The 12908-nt window shown below is 36.7% G+C and overlaps 2 protein-coding genes across 4 annotated transcripts; both read right to left on the minus strand.

The window, feature by feature from the left end:
* Positions 1-581: 581 nt before the first annotated feature.
* On the minus strand, positions 582-4281 carry cnga1a (cyclic nucleotide gated channel subunit alpha 1a; the record flags this gene model as incomplete). Its single annotated transcript, XM_041984126.1, has 5 exons — positions 582-1919; positions 2016-2626; positions 3521-3627; positions 3800-3904; positions 4004-4281. Coding segments are annotated over 5 exons (2088 nt in total), but the record flags the coding sequence as incomplete, so codon positions are not given.
* A 3420-nt stretch (positions 4282-7701) lies between these two features.
* On the minus strand, positions 7702-10935 carry enam (enamelin). Of its 3 annotated transcripts, XM_041984128.1 has the most exons (8): positions 10825-10935; positions 10608-10672; positions 10466-10489; positions 10233-10298; positions 10080-10121; positions 9940-9963; positions 9821-9871; positions 7702-8624 (listed from the first exon to the last, which is right to left on the minus strand). In XM_041984128.1, the coding sequence occupies exons 1-8, from the start codon at positions 10841-10843 to the stop codon at positions 8217-8219; spliced, it is 699 nt and encodes a 232-aa protein (XP_041840062.1). In that variant the 5' UTR covers positions 10844-10935; the 3' UTR covers positions 7702-8216. The 3 variants fall into 3 exon arrangements, with proteins under 3 accessions (XP_041840062.1, XP_041840063.1, XP_041840064.1); XM_041984129.1 differs by lacking the exon at positions 9940-9963; XM_041984130.1 differs by lacking the exons at positions 9940-9963; positions 10080-10121; positions 10233-10298.
* Positions 10936-12908: the final 1973 nt, after the last annotated feature.

Here is a 12908-nt window from a genome sequence, read left to right on the forward strand (position 1 = left end):
ATTATTATTTTTAATCAAGTCTGGAGATCTGGGTCTTTAAGAGATATGTTAAAGGGGAAAACCCAGAGTGTCGTGTAATATTAAAGAAGCTATGTATCTTAAACGAGAAAAGCCAACATTAAACAGAGGAGCTGGCCTTAGGTCCAACACCTACACTGCAGGCTTGACTCTCCTTCCCAGGTTAGGGTTTTAAACCAGTCGCACCCGGAGCCTTTTGACCAAAACACTTGTTGGTCAGGTAGGTGAGTAACTCGATGTTGGCAATGATCCTAAAGACCCACAAGATGGTTGGATGGATCAGCAACACTCGTATAACTTAAACAACCCTCAAGTCTGAATGGCCAACAACAGCTTACAAGCATGGATCGCATCACCAGTCTGTTTAGAACTGAAAACTTTTTTTGGATGAGAGTCTAAATGTTTTACAAAGACAAAAATAACTCAATTTCCCTTCAATTCAAGCTCTTAGGATTAGTTAAACTTGCTGTCTGAATTAATGGTCTCAGGTTTTTGCAGAGTGAGTACCTGGCAAACACTAAATGATTTATTTGCTAATCTCTCAGCTATGTGTACCACAGTGATAGAAACAGCTGATGGTTTCCCAAGATTTGACTCTCTGTGTATATAATCATGAATATAACAATAAATAACAACAAAGAATGGGACAACAGAACTTAATACTTAGTCAGTTCTTTAAAGTACAATTCTAAGTATGATCACTTGCATCATAGGTTCATTGTTTGAAATTTATATTGTCTGTATAATAGCAATATCTTTTGGGGACATGGTTAGCATAAATCTCAACTTATTTTTCTTCTCTTCAATATTCATCACCAAATCATGTAAGAAGCAAGTCCAATGAGAAAGATTTGTTTGTGATAAAAATTCTATAATAGCTATATAGAAAAGAGAATAATGTATAGAAATCAGTCTTATTCTTTCTCTTCCTTGTCTGTCTTCTCTTTTGCATCTTCACTCTTTACTTCTTCCTCTTTTGCCTCATCAGTTTTTTCCTTGCCTTCCTCCTCACCTTTACCCTCATCTTTTTCTTCCTCTTCACCCCTTTCTCCTTCCTTTTTCTCTTCTTCCTCCTCTCCTTCTGCTTTTTCATCTTTTTTCTCCCCTTCTTCCACTTTCTCCTCTTTTTTCACTTCTTCATCCTCATCCTCATCTTCCACTTCCTCTCCAGTCAATCGTTCCAGATCTGCAATGCGGTGTCTCAGACTTTTGTCAGTGGCCTGGTAATTTCCCAGAATCTTCTTAAGCTTTGTCTGCATTAGCTCCATCGTGCTGTACAATTTGCTGACCTTATCTTCCAGCTCTTTGACCTCTGGCTTGATGTTGGCTGGGTCCAGGTCTATCAGACCATCTTTCATTAGGATCTGCCGACCCTTCTCCTCTAGCAGAGCTTTGGCATCAGGATACTCTAACAGTGAGTCCATCAAGTCATCTTTGGACAAGCAGAAAAGGTCTGAGTATCCAATGCTGCGAATGTTGGCTGTCCGTCTGTTTCCTGCTTTGCTTCCTTTAATATTAAGGATGCTGATCTCGCCAAAATAGCTGCCACTTCCCAGCACAACAAATTGTGTCACACCATCATCAGCAACAACTGCAAGTTTTCCGTCTTTTATGATATACATCTCACGGCCAATGTCACCCTTTTTGCAGATGTAGTCTCCAGGACTAAAAACCTGTGGCCGAAGTTTGAGCACTAGTTCAATAAGCAGCCCTGCCTCACAATCTGCAAAAATTCGAACTTTCTTCAGCGTATCCATGTGGACTTGGATGGCTATTTCAGCTTTTAGCTTGTCCGGAAGATACTTGAGCACCTCCCTCTCATCCTGTGCCTTGCCGTTATTCCACAGGTAGTCAAACCATTTGATAACTCGCAACTCAAGTTCCTTATCAACCTTTCGAGCCTGTCAATGAAAAGAAAGTATAAATATTAATAGAATAATCAAATGCCAGAAATTATGTCACTGTAACTCATCAAAAAGCTTTAAGTGGATATCAACCTGCATGTAGTGCTTGATATTGTCTATGCGAGCCTGAAACTGGGCTTGGGCTGCATTCATATTGGAAATCATGGTGGCAATGTTTCCCACAATGGTAGCAAAGATCAAGACCCCAACTAAGAAGTCAACCACATGGAATAAAAATTCTGAGTCGAGAGCTGGCGGTGGGGTTTCTCCGATGGTGGTCAGGGTCAGTGTGGACCAGTAAAGGCTGAAAGAGTACTTCCTCATAGGTAACCCAAATGCAGGCTCTTCTGGATCATCCAGAGCCGGATAGACCCAATCATCAGCACCAAAACCAATAGATTTGGAGAAAGAGAAGTAGAAGCAGGCATTCCAGTGAATGATAATAAGGATATACATAATGAGGTTTCCTATGCGAAAGATGTTAGGGTAGTTGGTTTTAGTTTCTGTCCTTGTGAAGAACTCCATCATTCGTCCAATTCTCAGCAGCTTGTTGATGCGGATCTCTGGGTAGTCAAGGCCTAGGACTAAATATAACACATCTGTAGGCACCATGGAGGCAACATCAAGACGAAACTGGAAGCTTTGGATGTAGCGATCCCGAAGCAGTTTCTCATCTTTCACCATCAGGCCTTGCTCAAGGTAGCCTGCATAAAAGAGGCACAATCTTAGAGATAATACATAAGTAGATACAATATCAAGTATCTTCTAAAAGCAATCCCATCACAGTATTCACTCATTGATAACACACATAAAGCCCACCATTCATTTGTCATCACTGTCATTGAGATGCTTAGAAGAATTTCACTTTAAACAGAATAAGTGTTTTTTTTTTTTGTTGTTTTTTTTTTTAGATTTATAAAATGGTGTTTCCCTACATTGTCTGATGCCTGTCTTTCTTTTTGATTGTCTCTCTCAAAAAAAAGACAATTTCAGTAGAAGTAATTTTACCTATTCTTAACAAACCATGTTTATGTACGATTATGCCTTTGTATACTTTGTTTCATTCATTCATTATTTCGCTTTGGATAAAAGCGTCTGCTAAATGACTGTAGAAAAGAATAGAATAGAATAGAATAGAATAGAATAGAATAGAATAGAATAGAATATTTGATGTGTGAAGGCTTTTAAATTTTGTTTTTAATATGCACAATTTGTTTTCATTATATATAGCACTTGTGTTACTTTGTGTATTAAAAGTGCTGTATAAATAAAATTTGATTTTGATTGTTGTTTACTGCATTTACATTACACCAACAAAAATTAAGTTATATAGTTTGGTCAGACAGAATATAGATCTTAATCTAATCAAAGGTTTTGTTTTAATGCCAAATTCCTCATTTGAGTTTCTACATTTTGTGTTTTTTTGCTGTTACACACAAAAAAATTGTCATCACTTAAACACCACAAACACTAAAATCATTTTAATATAAAAATATTCTTACTCGTTAGAGTAGAGATGAGAATATTGTTTCAAAAGAACCTCTCTGAAAAGATTTTCTGTGTGCCTGTATATTTTGAAGCTCAGGTTGGGTTCTTACCTGTTCTGGTCCTAAAGAACATGTCAGCCAGGTAGATCAGGTCAGAGGTGTAGTCAAAAACAATCCAGTAGAGAATGTAGTCGTGCTGCAACTCCTCAAAGCAAGCCCTGTTTGCAAAAGAAACAAATTGAAGCTAATGAAGCAGGTCACTACAAAGCATACTATGACATTTATTGTTTCAATGAATTCAAGTTGAATTAATTAATTGGATCAGATTCGTGTGAGAATTTAACAAGTAGGGGAAGTGTTACACTGAAAGACTTTTTGAATTGAAAGCACCTGGCTATAATCATGGTCCAGTTGTACATTACTGGCATTGCGATGAAAAACAGCCAGTTGTAATACAAATTCCCAGCAGGATTAATTACAAACAGCTCTTTGGGTCTGTAAAGAGACAGAGAGAAAGAGGAGATTTAGTACATGGATGCATACGGTATTTAAAAAAACTGCCTTTGAAGAGATTATTCTAGATCATTTACTTACTTCTCTTTTTCCTTATCTTTCTCTTTCGGTTTTTCCTTTTCTTTCTCCTTTTCTTTTTCTTTCTCCTCTTTTTCCTTTTCCTTTTCTTTCTCGTCTTTTTCTTTGTCTTTCTCCTCTTTTTCCTTTTCCTTTTCTTTCTCGTCTTTTTCTTTTTCTTTCTCCTCTTTTTCCTTTTCCTTTTCTTTCTCGTCTTTTTCTTTGTCTTTCTCCTCTTTTTTCTTTTCTTTTTCACCTTTTTCCGTTTCCTTTTCTTTCTCCTCTTTTTCCGTTTCTTTTTCTTCTTTCTCCGTTTCCTTTTCTTTCTCTTCTTTTTCTGTTTCATTTTCTTTCTTGTCTTTGTCGTCCTTCTTCTTTTTTCTGTAAAATGCAGAAATACATCAGGGAATGCTGAGCATCAAATACACATCTAATACAACTTTAAGTCAAATGTGCAGAAGGTTTGGGTGTAAAATAATTACTCTTTTTTTTCCTTCTTCTCCTTTTTTTCCTTCTTCTCTTTCTTCTCCTTTTTCTTTTTTTCTTTTTTCTCTCTGAATAACATAATTAAAATAGTTAAAACACAAAGTAAATTGACTTGAAAGTTTATGAGAGGAGAGCTAGGAGCTTTTTGAGGAGCTCACATCATCTTGTGACTTTAAATTGTACTTACTCTTCATTGTTATTGTTGTTATTCATATTGGCCAAATGATATGACTGAGGAGCGCTCCTGGAACAAGCACAGCATGTTATACATGAGGTTAATTAAATGACAAGTCTTTCTTTTGTTCTTTTATTATTATTTTTTTAATTAGTCTTTCATTTAAATTTGCATCGAACATGTCTTTGAAGTATAACTTACAGGTCATCCTCACTTTGCTCCTCACTGTCTGTTGCAAGGTATGATGCAGTGTGATGTGTCACAGTGAGGTGGGGAAGGGTGGGAGCTGTGTCCATTTCAGCAGATCTTCAGTCAACCTTTGAAAATGAATGAATGAATGAATGAATGAAGATTACCATTTAATTCCACCCATTCTGAGCTATCTGTTATTATTTTAGGGTATACCAGTGTCAGAAAAGGTTATAATCTAACTTTCTGTTTCTGTGAGTAGATAAGTGAATAAATGATTAACTGATCCTCAAAAGGGACACAGCATGCAAAAGTTTAGAAAAAGTGTATTTAAAACGTGAGCCCTCAGAAAATCTACCCAGGTCTCTAGTTGGTAAGACCAAATGAAGTCAGTTTCAAAGCTTTGACAATAATGTGGAACCTTATGTCCACCATGAGGGCTCCTTCTAAAAACAGCCAGTCACTTTGTTAATCAGTTATTATTCTGTTCTGTAGACAAAGATGATCAAAGATGTAAGAACATAGTGATACATCATCCCATAGTCATTTATTCAGTTTGTAAAATGGTGGTTAAGTATTTACAAACTGTTCATGGACTGATGAGCAGCTGCAATCTGCTATTCAGAAAGAAGGGGACAGAATGTTTATTTTATATTATTTAACCATAAAAATTTGTATCCTCGGCCCCTAAATGATTCATGACTGTAGTCAAAACGTAAATCAGTGTCATACTTTGGTAAACATACCCTTTCTTCAGCTTGAATTGTCTATATTTTCTAAATGCCATGGTCTATAAATGAACACAATGACAATCATTTCCTTTGTGCTTCTGAATGTTAAATAAAGGTTTAATTCCATGAACAAATGATAGCCCTAATGTTTTTTTTGTTTGTTTGTTTGTGTGTTTGTTTTTTAGAAAAACTCATACCTTTTTGAACATGGACAGACACTTATTATTGACAATTATTTGAAATTCAGATGCATTTAGAAAATACGGTCTGTGCAACAACATTAAAAAGGATCCTTTGACTGAGCAAAAGTTAGTTTCAAAGAAAAAAAATGCAAAATTTTGTGGAAATACTTTTTCAACAGTTAAGTACAGGGATGAATCAGTGATGCTTAAGACTTGTGTTGTAACCAGTGGCAAGGGGAGACATGGAATGATTCAAATACCATCAAATTCAGGAGGCAAGCATAACACCATCTGTGGAAAAGCTGAGGATGAGAAAAAGGCTGGCTTCTGCAAAGTGATAATGATCCAAAACAAACTTTGAAATCCAAACTGAGTTGTAAACTGAGGATTGTTTCCTTGACCTCATCTTGACCCACACATAATCCCAAATATGTGGACTTCAAAAGAGCGCTGCATGGTGTTATGATGAAGTTTTGTTCATGTGGAAACATGTGGTTAAAGAGAGACGGGTGGAGAAAGTCTGAGTCTCTATTTCTGACAGCAGAACAGAACATAAAAGCAAAGCTCTTTAAGGTAGTTCATGTAAGTAAATTTCTGATATGCATCTGTTCTGTCTCCACCAGAGCTGTTTGCTTATTTAATTGCCGTGGTTAATGGGTCTCATGGTATGGCATCCACCAGCTTTTTTTCTTTTCTTTTTTTTTTTTAATGAAAGGATAATATAGGTTAATGTAATTTTTCTTTCCTAAGCAGGCCCAAGCAGGACAATTGGGTGGGAAAAAAGAAAAAAAGGGCCTCCTTGATGTACTGTTCAAGACAACATTATTACATGTTGCAGAGCAACATAATGTGTTGCTCTTTAAAAAGAATCATTGCGCTTTGAACATTGAATTTTCATATCTATCCTGTTGCTCACAATGTGCACATGTTCATCCATATCACACCTTCTGTATTACTAACCTTGGACATGCATATTAAATAATGCAGAATAGACTGTGTGACATTTCTGGGTGTGTTGAAAGTAACAGGAACCCACATGAAAAAAACAGAAACTGCAATTAGGTGTTGCATTACTGGTAAAAGTGAAACAATTAGTTGATGCCTTTAGAAAGAAATTATCAGGTATCACAAACAGATGATATGATGAAACATGTAGTGATGAGCTGATCTAGTTTTGTGAAACTGATCTTACCTCTTCCACTCCTTAATGTAACGAGAAGTCCATTTAATCCTTGTGTAATTTTTTCCTCTGTCTAAAACTAGCTTATCACATTCATTATATAAACTCCTTGTCCTTTGAATACTAATTTAAATTATATCAAAATATATATAGGAAACTGACACATGTAAGCATTGAGTCTATCTAACCATGTCACTGAGTCTCTAACAAGGATTTGGGGATTAGAGAAGGCTGAGAAGAGGTGAAGCAAAGTCACTCACCCTCCCTATTTGTCCACTCCAGTGAGAGTTGAGATAAGTGAAGTTTTGACAAGTTTGAATTCACCTAATAGTCACTCTCCACAACACTGAAAACCATTTCTATGTCAATAGTCTTTATCTATTTATTTGATCCGTGACAGGCTGTAATTTTCCTGACCATTTGCGGAACAGCAAAGGATTTGGTCAACACACACGCACACACTCACTCATACACACACACACCCACACACACATAGACACCTCTCCTGCTCAGTCAGCATTCTCAGCCATATCCCCATCTGATCCTATTAGATCAGTCCCAGTGGAACAGATTTCAGATCAGATAGATCTGTCGCCCTTTAAATGCATCAGTCATGAGAGTGAAGTTAAAGCCGAACCCCTATCAGTGCTGAGGACAGTGTCCAGGAAATGCTCCTCCTTCAGGCAGCATATGAGGGAAATTCTGTAGTTCAGTGGCACTCCCTGTTGGCAGGTGTGATTTTTGCAGCTTTTTGGCAATAAATTGTGCTAGACATCAAGTGTGTTTATGGGACTCGAATTCACTTTATTTTATGCTGAATAGTTTTACAGCAGGAATACATGATGAAGATACTGAATGTTGTTAGTAAAACCCATCTGATTTTCTTCAATGAAACAAAACAAATGAGCTGAAGTTGAAATGCATTTTTTCTTCAACATATTTGAAGATTTTAATCTTGAAAAACAAAGACAAAACAACAACATAAAATAAAAGCATGTCACCTCATTTGGAAACTGTTGAAGAAAAGTACAAATTAGTTACAAATGGATTCAAGTTCAGATGTAAAAGAAGAAAAAAAGTCATTAAAGACTAAAGAAATGATCCAACAGGGAAAGGTTAGTGTAATTCAGGACTAAAAACATGCAGAATCACTTTGACATTTTTATGTCACAGTTTTTCTTTAGTGTTTCCCCGATGCCATGGCCTAGTAATGCTAGGCTATAGCATTACTTCTGGCTAAAATAAGCCAACTACAACCAGAGGCTAACTTATGCTGGGAAGAAGTGGCGGATAATTACAATGCAATAGGATCAACAGCTGTGCCAGCATCAGCAGCACCAGTGTCAGCAGCAGCTGGGACATCAGCAGCAGGAGCAGGGGTAGCTGGATCAACAGCCACCTCAGGGGCTGCTGGGGCAGTGTCAACAGGAACGATATCAACAGGAGGCACATCGACAGCAGCACCATCAACCGGTGCAGCTTCTGCAGGGATGTCAGCGGCAGCAGGTTCAACAGCTGCAGGTTCTGCAGCTGCAGGTTCTGCTGCTGCAGGTTCTGCTGCAGGTTCTGCTGCAGGTTCCACTGGTGCTGTGTCCACTACAGCTGGGTCAGCTTCAGCTGCTTCTGCCTCCTCTTCCTCATCAGAGTTTAGAGGGTCTGCAGGAGCACCGGGAGCAGCAGCTTTTGGGCTACCGTTTTCATCCTGTGGCCATGAAAAAAAACATAAATTGAAACTGCCCTTTTAACTTCACGTCAAATCTTCACCAGATTCTCAACAACACTACAAAGTTGTAAAATGATTCCAATATCAGGCTACAAAATCCTTATATAGAAACATTTGCTAAAAACGTATATGCCAACTTTCATAATCATGTTTGTGAGTTTTAGCATGCATAGACAACACTTGTAGGAAAGCAGGAGATGATAACCAGCAGCAATAAGCAACAAATTGCAACAAAACAGACAACAGCCCAATCAGACCCAAAATTTGATGTTTTTACTCATCTACTTCATTATCACTTGCATTTGGCAAAATATTACTAGTTGTAATGTTGTTCATTAATGAAATTCAGGATTTAATTTAGGTTTAAGCCTGTACCATTTGCTTTACAAATGAAAAAATACTTAGTTGTGGTAAGCTTTGGCATCAGGGGAATGTTGTCCTGTCCAAAGCAACTCATAAGTCATTTGTTCATGAATTTAATCCACTTCTTCTCAGGGAGTCAAAGTATTTACCTTTTACTTGGAAAAACTATATAAACTACTGAAAAGAGATAATTAGAAAACCATTTCAAGGAATGTTGTTCAATGTGGAGAATGTAAAAAAAAAAAAAAAAAAACATATAAATAAAAAATTTCTGGTATAAAATAACTCAAGAGGTTTAATTTGAATTAGGTCAGAAGATGCTGCCATGAAAGATATTAAAAGAAAATGTTTTTAATTTTTTCTATTACAGTGAGGGACCTTACATTTTTCAGCTGCTTCAGAGTCCTGGTATTGTGCACATTGTCTCTCAGGATAATGCTGTCACCTCTAACTCAGGCAGATACACTGTGATGTACAACATGAATGCCCAGCATCATTAACAGTATGCTGCTTTCACATGGTGCCTTCACCTTGAACAGTGAATGAATGGTGTTCTTCTAATATGGTGCAATTGTTGTTCCTGCAACATGTGCTCTGCTTCAGTTGTACATTATGTCATTTTTACACTTTTATATGAGCCAAAGTGCCATATGTGTGAATGCAGCAATAATCAAAAAGTGTCACACAATTAAATAAGCTTATTATCAGAAGCATCTATTTAAACTGGAAGTAAAATGTCAACAAAAATGTACCTCTGTTGAGAGGAAAAATAACTATATTCCATTTGGTATGAGCGAAAGCTGCTTGCTCACCTCTGTCTCCTCATCTGATGCATCTCCTGCAACTGCTGGAGCTGCATCCACCTGCATAAAAAGCATACCTTTAACTCAAACAGTTGTGGCAGATGTTGCAGTGTTGTGTGTGTACTTACTGCTGTGGCAACTGCTGAATCAGCCTAAACATATAAATAATCCTTGAATAAGTAAAACATGTTTTATGATTGCAGTTTTTGTTAGTTTTCACAGGAATCAGTATCTAAAGTCTGATGGAATCTAACATAATTAAACTTACAGGTGCATCAGCAGCAGGAAGAAAGGGGTTCCCAACTAGTCCCTGAAAAATAAAGATTCATGATGGAGACTGATGATTATTTTCAGATTATTTGAGGTGATGAACAACCATCTCTTAATGTTCTTTAGGTAAAATGTCAATGAACCCCTCTACCTGCTGCTGGTACAGCCTGTACATCTCCATTAACCTCAGGGCCTCATTAGCATGGGCTGCAACCTGCTAAATAAATACCAGACATCTCCAGACATGAGTTGCAATGAAGCCCATTATCTTGTCTCTTTCAGACACCCATCATGCTGATTGATGATATGACAGAACACATGACATGGCAAGCCTTGCAGACAGACCCAAAACTTGAAAGAAAAGTAAAAAAGAAAGCCTCTTACCTCATTACTTTCACTGTCTGATGCCTACAAAGCAAAAGAGTGGAAGTGAGCATCAGTCAGTTATGAAGAACAATAGTGTTTAAATGTTTAAAGGAGGATTTGTTGTGCTATTTAAGGTAAAATAATATGGTGCAAGACTCACAGGGGCTGCAGAGATCGTGACCAGCAGGCACATCAATATCACAAACAGTTTCATAATGACTTTCTCTGTAGAGAAATATATAAACTCTCTTCATTCCCTTTGCTAAATAAACATTTTTTTTTTCAAGAATTAAAAATAAAGAAGAAAAGATCTTCCAGACTGTGTGAAACAAACTGTAAAATTCTTTCTGCTTCATTATGAATCATGTTTGTCTCACCTTTGTTTTCCTGGTGCATTAAAAAAAAGGGGGAAAAAAAGCGAGAGTACCTTTCCCTTCAGAGATGAAATGAAGTCTATTACATGTTTCACATGGGTGCCATTTATATCCTGGAATATCCTGTAATAGCCAATCACATCCAGTGAAATGTGCACAGCTTTGTGTTTGAAGAAATCCTCTCACATGTCAAAACTGAAAAAGGTGGTATGTGGGGTTGAGGCCCTTGTTATAGTTAATTACACATGCCATGCAAGCATGCTAAGCATACATATGGTGCTCTATAACCAAACTTTAGGAGAAGAGACAGCATGAGACAATAGAAGAGAGAAGTCCAACATAACATGAGTAAAATAAATTAAAAAGAAATATAAAAATATTTATAGACCCAGTTGGGCAAATAAATATTTAGTGACTGTTACTGTTACGGCGAGATGATTTTTCTTTTATTCTGTATGAAATGAACATATATTTACTTTAATAGCATTTGAGTTCAAGCAAATTAATATGAACAGTTTGATAAGGTAGCAAACAAACCCAAACTTTTATTCAATAACCGTATGATTTTTTGACTTCCAAAATTGATCTCTTACCCCCTTAGTGCAAGGCTCTTCAAGCCCGGTTCTTAAGGGCCACTGTCCTGCAGGTTTTAGATCTTTCCCTGTATCAACACACTCGACTTAAACTAGAATAGAATAGAATAGAAAATACTTTATTAATCCCTTTGGAGAGTCCTCAGGGAAATTTGGGTACCAGCAGCAATACAACACCAACAGTAAAGCAGGGTAAGCACTAAGATATAATATATACAGGTATAAAGTAAAATAGAGGCAATAATGTGCAAGTAAAGTATAAAATAGAATGCAATAAAAAAAAAATAAAAAAACTAATGGGTAATTGTGTAGAACTTGACAATAGGCTGGTGATTTGGAGCAGAAAAGCATCTAGATCTAGAACCTGCAGAACAGTGGCCCTCAAGGACCAAAAGAACCCTGCCTTAACTTAGATTTGGAGCTTTAAAACCCTCAAAAGGTCAAACTCGTCTACAGAGAACCTTAAAAAGACTGAATTACTGAATTATTTTTTTAAATAAAATAATGGAAAAGATCTGTTTGCTTTTATTCTAGATATCTATTAGTCTATCAAGAAACTAGTGTTTTGTTTTTTATATTATGTGGGTTTTAATCCTTCCACTAGAAGCAACATTTAAATATACCATTAACTGCATAATGACAATGAATAATTTCTATATCTGTTCCACAACCTGAATGTAAATTAAACTGACTCCTTCTAAAAGGCTGTGACATTATTGATAAACCAGCAAATCGTTATGTTATATATAAACAGGCATCTTTACATGCAAGATTTCTGTTATCCTGACAATTCATCTTTATTTCTAAAAGTTTTTTTTTTTTTTTCACAGTGTTGTGCTGAGATCTTTAATTAGAGCAAATAGTTTCAATTCCTACAGGCAGCATATTTCCATGTTTTCCAAAACATATTATCTCCTACATGGACAGTTAACACACTTTGCAGTCAATGTGTGGTAGAAGCACTTACACACACATTGCTAATAGGCAGTATGGAGTCTCCTTGTGTTGCATTGCAGGTCTCTTCTTTGTTGTTGTTTTTTTTTTCTGGTTCCAGGTCAGATAATGAAAGACTTACCCTGTAATCTGCAAAACTGCATCCCAGACAATCTAATCTCAGATCTGCTGAGACACTGAGTTTCACAAAAAGATAACAATTTTTACATTAGTTCATGAAAGGCTTTACTTTTGCATTGACGCCACACAGTGAGATTAGCTCTTTAAGTTTATCAAGGTTATACCGCGATTACTGTTCCAACAGGAATACCTGTCTTTTGCCAACTTAATTAAATTGTCCTTTGCTTAGCAGAGCAAACACATTGCTGATGTGCAAAAAGTAAATATGATTTGTTGACTCATGCTTTCAGACTTGATTATTCATGATACTGATAGCTGTGGAATGAGGGTCTGTTTGTCAAAAGCATAATTGAGAGACTGGCTCTGAGGTGTGTCCTGTCATGTAATATATTACTGTGCTTTGCGGTCTGTTTACCCATA

Source organism: Melanotaenia boesemani, chromosome 4 (assembly GCF_017639745.1).
Source record: "Melanotaenia boesemani isolate fMelBoe1 chromosome 4, fMelBoe1.pri, whole genome shotgun sequence".
Classification (NCBI taxonomy): Eukaryota; Metazoa; Chordata; class Actinopteri; order Atheriniformes; family Melanotaeniidae; genus Melanotaenia; species Melanotaenia boesemani.